Raw genomic sequence first — 10,147 nt, 5'->3', positions numbered from 1 at the left:
CGGTGCTGGGCGGCGGCGCTGGGCTCCGGCGGCGGGGACACTGACACTGCGGAGGAGTCACTTCGCTTCGTCCCACTGCAGACAACTGGCGCGGCTCGGAGGCGGCTGAAGGTGAGCGGGTGGAGCCCGGGCCGGGCGGCGCACTGGCCGGGGGCCGGGAGGGGCAGTGGCCCGGGGCCGGTACAGCCTTCAGGTGATCGGGGAACAGCCATTGTCGGGCTGGGTGTCCGCAGTCTCTGGCTGCCCCATGGGACACATTCTGTGGTAAAAGAGCCACAGTCTTGTCCAGTCCGGTTGGTCAAACCTGGTGCCTATCGGAATGGGGAGGGTTCCCTTCACCTGTCTATAGATGGACACCTGGTCAGGTTCCCTTCCGCAAGCCTCCCACCAGGGATTGTTCACCTGATGAGTGACGTTAATGTTTTAAAAATCCAACAGGTTTCCCATAAATGAACCTTTTTGGGACATGGGGATTAGGGTTTGTGGAAGATTTTTTTCCAGTCCTTAATTGTTTTTTAAAAAAATCGAGCGTTCAGTAAGACTTGGCTTTGCACAATACCATTTTCAACACAATCCAAATTTTATGTCTCTTAAGTAAGTTTGAGGATGTGCCCGACACCAGGGTATACCTAGTATTTGCATGTAGGCCTGACCAGAGAGGAGTCATAGATTCACTTCCTTGAAAGGCCTTGGTGAACCAGTGGGTTTTTAGTAGAATCAAAAAGCATTTGTGGTCAATTTTTTGAGGTAACCCTGATGTGGAGTTGTCGGCGTTGGACTGGGGTGGGCACAGTAAGAAATCTCTCAACACCACGTTAAAGTCTAACAGGTTTATTTGGTTTCACGAGCTTTCGGAGCACTGCTCCTTCTTCAGGCTTCTGATACCAAATAAATCTGTTGGACTTTAACCTGGCGTTGAGAGATTTTTTGTGGTGCCAGCCATAAACTGCAAAATCCATTGGAATTAGTCGGATGCGATTTGAACTTTTTTAGTCCAATGCTGTAACCACCACACCACCATCTCCTTCCAAAAACTCAAACTGGCTAAGGATGCAGCTGTCTGAAATTTTAACCTTTCCCCATTGCCACAAGCACCAACATAGACTCTTTTACATGTTTAACTTATCTGTAATTCCTTGTTTTTATGTCTCGTCTTTATTCCAACCCTCATCAACCACCTCCCTTTCATGTTCTTCTGGCCTCTTGTTCAATCCATCCTTTGTGTCCTTAATATGGTGGAGCTTTCATTACCTCATCCACCTTTGAGTACTCTTAAACCCCTTTGTCTCGCTACATTTTAAGATCCTTCTTCAAATACATGTATTCAACGTAGACTTGAGTCACCATTGCAACATCTTTGGTAGAGTCTGGCATTTATTGTCTGCAGAGTGCTGTGGGACATTTTGTACATTAAAGTTATTATTACATAGTGCATATACAAATGTATGACTGCAGTTGCATTCTTATTTTCCAGTTCCGTGCATAAATTGCAGTGTCAAGAGCAAACTGCTTTAGCTGAATTAATGCTACTCCTTGAAACATCGACATTTCCTTGTATCTTTTTGCGCAAGACTGGGGAAACTGTTATATTTCAATGTCAATATTAACGATCCATTCAGCGGATAACCGTGGGATTGATTGTGATGCAACTTGGAATTGCACTCTCGGGGCAGGAGTTCAGTCTGTTGGCAATAGTGCCAGTCACGTTTGAGCTTTTCCTCGTGTTCTGCTAATGGAGCAGTGATCTTGGCCCATCCTCAGGCTGTTGAGAGTTGTCAGGTTTTCTGTGTTTGATTGAAAGCTGGGACAGGATTTCATCACTTGGATCAGTTATCAGATTGTAGTTGGTGATGTTTGCAGTCAACCAGGAGGTGTACCATTGAGAGGTGGGGCTGTCATCAGTTTGTAAAGTGTGGAGTATGTTCTAATAGGGGCTATGGGATTTCAGACGAGTGTGTGTGTTTCTTCCTGAGGTCCTGTGCGACTGCAAATGCTTCGCTAACTGTCAACTGGTAGTGTTCTTTGAGGGATTTTTTTACTCTAGACATCTGGAGGTTCAATTAGTAAGAGCACAGGAAGCTATTCGAGCTCTGTTTCTCTGTTCCAGAAATAAACCTCATGACTTCCCGGAGATGGATGTCGACTATGTTGGTGTGGCGTTCCTGAGCCAGACCTGCTGTTGGATTAACCAAGGCAAGTGCAGCAGTGAATTGTGTCTCTTGTACTGCCCAGTTGGTACCTGCTGGTTTCCGTATGAGATTCACACACACCTTGACCTTGACTCCAGTGCTCTGGAGGTGTTGCTGGATGTTATCGTACAGTAGAGTGTCCAGATATTTTGGCATTAGGCTGTGGGTGAGTGCTCGACCGTATAACTGGGCATGAGGTAGTTCCTTCGTCTTTGAGTTGTGCAGGTGGAAGGCCGAAATGGCAGTCTTAGCGGCATTTAGTCAAAATTTTCATATTCTGAAGTAAGTTTTCAATGAACATAGATCTTCATTAAATGTTTTCTCAATGTCCTGTGGAAAAGATTGAAAGGGTGCAGAAGAGATTTACAAGGATGTTGCCTGGATTGAGTGGCATGCCTTATGAGGATAGGCTGAGGGAGCTCGGTCTTTTCTCCTTGGAGAGGCGTAGGATGAGAGGAGACCTAATAGAGGTATATAAGATGTTGAGAGGCATAGATCAGATGGACTCTGAGGATTTTTCCCAGGGTGGAAATGGCTGCTACGAGAGGACACAGGTTTAAGGTGCTGAGGGGTCGGTACAGGGGAAATGTTAGAGGGAAGTTTTTCACAGAGGGTGGTGGGCGAGTGGAATCGGCTGCCATCAGTGGTGGTGGAGGCAAACTCAATAGGGTCTTTTAAGAGACTCCTGGATGATTACATGGGATTTAATAGGATGGAGGGTTATAGGTAGGCCTAGAAGGTAGGGATATGTTCGGCACAACTTGTGGGGCCGAAGGGCCTGTTTTGTGCTGTAGTTTTTCTATGTTTCTATGTCCTGATGTTCTCCAGCCTGGAAAGCCAGGGCCAAGTCGTCAACATGCCTGAAGAACTGTGACTTTGAGAGATGGAGGTCACTGATATTTATGTTGAACATGGTTAGTGTAAGGACTGATCCAGTTGTTGGTTTTTCGTGGGTAGCTGATTTGACCTCCAGGATGCATGTGGAACTGTCGATTGCTGATCAAGAAGTTGATTCGTTAAGGGTTTTCACACAGCATGCCTGTGTACTACACTGTGTCATAGGCACATGATAAGACAGCAAAGGCAGCTCCTGCTTTCTTGAGACTCGCCTCAAAGAAAGAACAGTACAGCACAGGAATAGGCCCTTAGGCCCATCAAGTCTGTGTTGACACAGATGCCTCTCGAATCTAACATTTTCTTGCCTCTATGTGGTCCATATTCCTCTCTTCCCTGCCTATTCATGTATCTATCCAGATGCCTCTTGAATGTTATAGAATCCGCTTCCACCTCCCGCAGCGTGTTCTAGGCTTTCACCACCTTCTGTGTGAAAACTTGCCCCTTGCATCTTTTTTTAAAACGTTTCCCCCCTCGCTTTCAACCTATTCCCCCGAGTAATTGACCCTTCGATCCTGGGAAAAAGACTCTGACTATCCACTCTATCCAAGCCTGTCATAATCTTGTAAACCTCTGTCAGGTCCCCCCTCATCCTCTGACGCTCCAATGAAAACAATCCAAGTTTGTTCAACCTTTCTTCATTGTCCATACCCTCCAAACCAGGCAGCATCCTGGTAAATCCCTTCTGCACCCTTTCCAATGCACCAGCATCCTTCCGGTCATGTGACCAGAATTGTACACTACTCCAAATACGGCCTAACCAAAGTCTTATACAGCTGCAACATGATTTTCCAATTCCTATACTCAATGCCCCAACCAATGAAGGCCAACATGCCACACACCTTGACCACCTAGTCCACCTGAGTTGCCACCTTCGGGGAACTGTGGATCTGCACGCCTAGATTCCTCTGTATGCTAATATTTCTAAGGGCTCTACCATTTACCGTGTACTTTCCTTCTGAAGTAGACCTTCCAAATTGCATCTCTTCACATTTCTCTGGGTTAAATGCCATCTGCTATTTTTCGGCTCAGATCTCCAGCCAATTTATATCCTGCTGTATCCTCTGACAATCCTCCTCACTATCCGCTACTCCCCCAATTTTTGTGTCATCTGCAAATTTACTAATCAGACCACCCTCCCTGCTTTCTATGCCCAAGCCAGTTTTGTATCCGTCTTACCAGCTCACCTCGGATCCCATATAACTTCACCTTCTGTATCAGCCTGCCATGAGGAACCTCGTCGAAAGCTTTACTGAAGTCCATGTATACAACATCCACTGCCTGCCCCGGTCAGTTTTTCTTGTTACTTCCTCAAAGAACTCAATCAAGTGAGACACAAACTCCCCTTCACAAAACCATGCTGCCTATTGCTAATAAGCTAGATGTGAGTACATCCTGGCCCTAAGAATCTTCTCCAATAATTTCCCCACCACTGATGTAAGGCTCACGGGCCTGTAATTTCCTGGATTCTCTCTTCTGCCCTTCCTAAACAGAGGAACAATGTTAGCGACTCTCCAATCCTCTGATATCTCACCCGGTCAGGACCTCCTTGGAGCAGTTGGTGTGAAAACCTGCCTCTTAGTAAGGGCCTCGCTGCTTCCAAAAGCGGGACTTGGTATTTCCTTGTGTAAATTTCAAAATCGAATATGGGATATTTCTATACTCCCTGTAATTATCAAGATTTAGTAACTTCTTTGGACGGGGCATTTGCTCCTCACTGTAGCACTGATTTATATTGCACTTAATCCATGCGTGTATATCAATCCTCAGAGAGACTGCTACATTCTGTGAATAAACCTATTATCAAGTATTTGTCCTGTTTCATACTTCACCAGCTGGCCTGGGATCACGATAACACAATGAAAGTCGAAATAGGCAGTGTTGGTTAGTGTGTTAGCGGGCTAACCAATCATGGGAGTATCACTGCTGCTGATGAACTGCTGCATAGACAAGAGCAGGAAATCTGAATGATTATTCCCTATCCCATGACCCTCGGGTTGATTGTGGTCCTCCATAACTAGAATTGGTTGGAAAGAGTTATAGAACTTGGTGGCGCAGTAAGTAGTCTCACAACACCAGTTTAAAGTCCAACAAGTTTATTTGGTGGCACAAGCTTTCGGAGCGCTGCCCCTTCATTGGGACTCACCTGATGGAGCAGCAGTGCTCCGAAAGCTCGTGCTACCAAATAAACCTGTTGGACTTTAAACTGGTGTTGTGAGGCTACTTACAGTGCCTATCCCAGTCCAATGCCGACAATCATGGTGGCACAGTAGTTAGCTCTGCTTGTCTCAGCACCTGGGACCCAGGTTGGATTCCAGCCTTGGGTAACGGTGTATGTGGAGTTTGCGTATTCTCCCTGTGTCTGCATGGGTTTCCTTCGGGTGCTTCAGTTTCCTCCCAAAGATGTGCATGTTAGGCGGATTGGCCATAGTAAGTTGCCCCTTAGTGTCCCAAGATACGTAGATTAGGGGGGTAAATATATGGGGTTTGGGAAAGGGCTTGGGTAAGATGCTCTGTAGGAGAGTTGGTGTAGACCTGATGGGCCAAATGGCCTCCTGCACTGTAGGGATTCTATGAAGCTGAATTTATATAGCGTCTTTCAAGGCTTCTGGACATTCCAAAATTTATTTACATCCCACAGTGGTAGCGCAGTTGTAAGGAAACACTGCAGCTGATTTGTACACCACAAGCTTCTGCAAATAGCAGTGTGATAACGAACAGCTAATGTGTTTTTTAAATGATGTTAGTTGACATATTAACCGGGGAGAACTCCCACATTCTTCTTCAAAATAGTTACATTGGATCTTTGACATCCACCTGAGAGAGCAGATAATTTAATATAAAAGCAAAATACTGTGGATGCTGGAATCTGAAATTAAAGCAGAAAATGCTGGAAAATCTCAGCAGGTCTGACAGATCTGTGGAAAGAGAATAGAGTTAATGTATGGAGTCTGGATGATTCACAGACGCTGTCTGACCTGCTGAGACTTTCCAGCATTTTCTGTATTTTGTTGCAGATAATTTAATATTTTGTCCAAAAGGTACCTTTGACAGCAATGCACTGGAATGTTAACATGGATTTCATGTTTCTGGAAAGAACTAACTTGAAGCTAACCTAAGTCCTATATTCCTGTATAAATTTTTGATAGACAATGTAGTTGACGATTATGGGAGGCAGACAGCAAAGTAGAGTTGAGACTCAACCGGATCAACCATGGTCTTATTGATTGGCTCAAAGGACCTACTCCTGCTCCTAAGTCCTGTGTTCCTACAAGTATTCAAGTAGCAACTTCTCAAGATTCCAAGTAAACATTTTAACACTCTTTTTGACCACTGTTGGTGGTGGAAGGAGGGTAAAGATACTCATCATTTTCAAGATTTGCATAAGTGTGAGGAAGTCACAGTTGATGCTCCAAAAAACTTAGAAGTACCATTTTGAGGTAATAAACGCAAGATTTGGGAGTGATGATGAGAGTTAAAAGTGCTTGAGTAAAATGGGTGGAACAAGCTGGGTATTCTATGCAATACAATTTATTGGGAAGCATTACAGGACTGCAGCATGACCTTAGCTGAATGAGACAAGTTTTTAAACCATCCCTGATCCATGCTTGTGACTGCCTTCAAATTCTTTAATACTTTTTAATATACTCAAGTCATCTTTATATTTTAAAAATGCCCAAATTTTGTGAAGACTTGTATCCTAAAGATCCTTGAGTTTGTAAAATGTAGAATTTTGAAATATTTTTATGATCACCTATATTTTGAATCTATTAAGGTGCATATTTTATGAAGCCTTTGTGGAGTTTTTCTGCAGTGGTTGGAGGAGGAGTGCATTGGTACATCCTTGTGAAGCTTTCACAGCAAGCAGCCATGGAAGAAGTCAGGACAAATTACCTTGTGGTCTTGGACATCAAACTGACTATGAAACTAGCCGCATAGTTTCATATGAACAATTACTTTAAAAATACAGCAGAATCCTGTCATATAGGTCAAGATATTGATTAAATTATGATCTATGTAACAACTGCTCTGATGAATAGGGTTGTGGATACTAAAGATTGGGATAGACAGATTTTTAGTGTCTCATGGAATCCTTTCCCATCTGATCCCTGTATCTATTGATTCCCTTAAGATTCCAAAAGCATGCTTGTATTTGACCTGAAGTAATAGATTTATTTTCCTTTTAAAATATTTTCCATGATGGACTTACTACCACTTAAGGTTTGGCAGGTAGCTTGCACCCAGGACACTGTCTCTTTTCTGTGTGTGTGTAAATAGCTGAGGCGAATGATTTTCTAGATAGAAAACAGGTGAGAATTCTCACATGGAAGTACGACCAACTCCTGTTCTACTTTACATTAGTGGAGCAGCACCATACTTTTTATACAAAAGAAGAGTAATAAATAGTTCCAACTGAACATGTGAGGTCTCTATGCAAAGTAAAGCTACTGTGTTTCCAATGTACTCAAGGGGAAAGAAGTTCAATTTTGCAGCTGTATCCAGGTAGGCAGACAAATGGACATTTGGGTGTTATTATTTGGTTTATCAAGTGTATGTATGAGAGAGAGATCAAGAAAGATTTGTTTTCTTTTGATCTTCCTTGCTGTATTTAGCTTGAGAAGTTTAATCTTTTCCAAGTGTTGCACTGAAACTTGCCCCTTTTAAAAGATAGACCACGGTTTTGCTGCTGTTCCTCAATCGTTTCCTCTGGTACAGTGAGAGCTGTCTGCCACTGCTGACAATTGCCAAGAAAACAATCTCCAACTATTTGAACTTCAGTCTTAACAGTTTCGAATGTAATTTGAGCTTTTTTGTTCTTTCGTGGGCATCGCTGCCATTGCCTCAGTATCCACCCACAACAAGATGGTGATAGAACGTCTTGAATCCACCACTGCTGTCGGTGGTGTAGATACAGCCACAGTGTTAGAGAGGGAGTTCTCGGTTTTTCACCCAAATGAGAGTCAGAATTATAGGGGAACACGGAGGCCAACATGACTTTATCATTTTTATGTACTCCGATTAATTTTGTTCAATACTGTAAGCTGCTGATGACCTCCAAACCACGAGAGTCCCTCTGAGCGCTATTTGAATTCAGAGGCTGTTGCAATTCATAACACCTTTCAACAGCATTATTTTCATGGCTGTTTCGTTCCAAGTGAGGCTGCTGCTGTTTGGTGTGATGAGGTTTGATGAGTTGAATAACTTGTCTTGGCCCTCGCCTTTTCTCCTGCTCTTAACACCATTTTCTAAGATTGAGAGATACAGCATTAGTCAAGAGGAGCATTGCATGACCTGCAGAGATGTAGAGGAATGGCAAACAATAGGGTTACAACATATTTGTGTAGAATTCAAATGGGTGCAAAACCAGTTTGCTGTTGGGACTAAAGAAATGGCATACTGCTATTAGTTATGTATGTGTTATTAAATTACTCTTGTGTTTTTTTTTGTGTAACCTATATTTTTAGCAGCTCATTTTTGAAAGGTTATGGAATATCTTTGCCTGACAAATGCATGATGCGGTACTTGTTGACATAATTACCCCTTGTGTGAGTTCAGTGGATACCTGGGAGCAGTGGAAAGCAGTTGACATAGCTTGTGGGTTTTCATTTTTAAAATTTGTCAATTTTTAAAATATCACACCCTCCTTATGCTACCTACATGTGTGTAAGCACATTGTTTCTTTCTCTTTCAGTGTTAGAAACGTTGCTATTCGGTGGAATATTCCATTTTAAGTCGCATTTTTGCTTTCAAGTTTTGCTTTCAACTTGTTTTTGTTTTTTTGTAGGTTGACTACAAGCCAGTTGGGCCATCCGGGCTGCAGCATGGCTTCAGGTGGCGGTGATGAAAACCCTTTCAGGAAAAATCCAGCTAAAGTGCATAAGAATCATAGACGGCCATCAAGACCAGTCACGGGTGAGTGCTAGCCTTTTCATAACTAAAAGGAGTGTGAATCCTCTGATTCACCAGATTAATTTGTTGGGGGGGAAAAGTCTGAAAAACCTAATTGCCTGCTGACTTCCTTGTAAAAATAGAGGAACATGAACAGGTGACATGCTTCATAAACGTTTACGTGGTAAGCAAAATACTTTTGTGTAGTCATAGAGGTTTACAGCATGGAAACAGGCCCTTCGGCCCAACTTGTCCATGCCGCCCTTTTTTTTTAAAACCCCTAAGCTAATCCCAATTGCCCGCATTTGGCCCATATCCCTCTATACCCATCGTACCCATGTAACTATCTAAATGCTTTTTAAAAGATAAAATTGTACCCGCCTCTACTACTACCTCTTGTAGCTTGTTCCAGACACTCACCACCCTCTGTGTGAAAAAATTGCCCCTCTGGACACTTTTGTATCTCTCCCCTCTCACCTTAAACCTATGCCCTCTAGTTTTAGACTCTCCTACCTTTGGGAAAAGATATTGACTATCTACCTTGTCTATGCCCCTCATTATTTTATAGACCTCTATAAGGTCACCCCTCAGCCCCCTACCCTGGAGAGAAAAAAGTCCCAGTCTATTCGGCCTGTACTTATAACTCAGTTAATTTGGATTTTAGTTGGTACCAAAGGTTCTAAATTATACCTAAGATTTTGGTCTCTATTTTTCCAATGCACTGAAATGTATTTTTATAATTTTTCTAATGTATTCTGTGTACTGTGGTGCCTGTGATCTATGGTGTTTGAAATGGCAGATTTGTATTCTGTTCATATCTCATCCTACAGACCATTTTTAAGTTGCAATTCTTGCAGTAAGCATAAGTGAGCATTTAGACGCAGGGTGATCATGACAGAATCTGCTGTTTTTCTCACCAGATAGCTTGCTATTTGTTGTTTGATGCAATGCATGAAGGATGGTCATTTCAGAATATCCAGTGCTTATTATTGTGAAACTTTGCAGCAAAACAAGTTGATGTATTCATAGATAGTTGGCAGAACAGAAGAAAACTTGTTCTCGAAGCAATAATATTCAGGAGGACCAGGGTCAACCCTTATTTTATATATAATGGTTAGAAAACTCAAGCATGACAAGTTCTGCAAGTGCATTGTTTGTAACAGTGTATTTAGGCT

General features: G+C 42.9%; 1 protein-coding gene across 2 annotated transcripts in view; it reads left to right on the top strand.

The window, feature by feature from the left end:
• Nucleotides 1-10,147, top strand: part of LOC144479180 (bcl-2 homologous antagonist/killer-like) — a 67,487-nt gene that overhangs the window by 18,176 nt on the left and 39,164 nt on the right. The window contains exons 1-2 of one of the 2 annotated variants that reach the window (XM_078197788.1): nucleotides 1-111; nucleotides 8,869-8,996. In XM_078197788.1, coding sequence (XP_078053914.1) covers nucleotides 8,906-8,996 — 91 coding nt within the window. In that variant the 5' untranslated portion in view covers nucleotides 1-111; nucleotides 8,869-8,905. The remainder of the gene's footprint in view (nucleotides 112-8,868; nucleotides 8,997-10,147) is intronic. The other variant, XM_078197789.1, reaches the window with a different exon arrangement.

Source organism: Mustelus asterias, chromosome 25 (assembly GCF_964213995.1).
Source record: "Mustelus asterias chromosome 25, sMusAst1.hap1.1, whole genome shotgun sequence".
Classification (NCBI taxonomy): Eukaryota; Metazoa; Chordata; class Chondrichthyes; order Carcharhiniformes; family Triakidae; genus Mustelus; species Mustelus asterias.
Note: the sequence above shows the minus strand (reverse complement) of the source record. Positions and strands in the feature narration are given on the sequence as shown.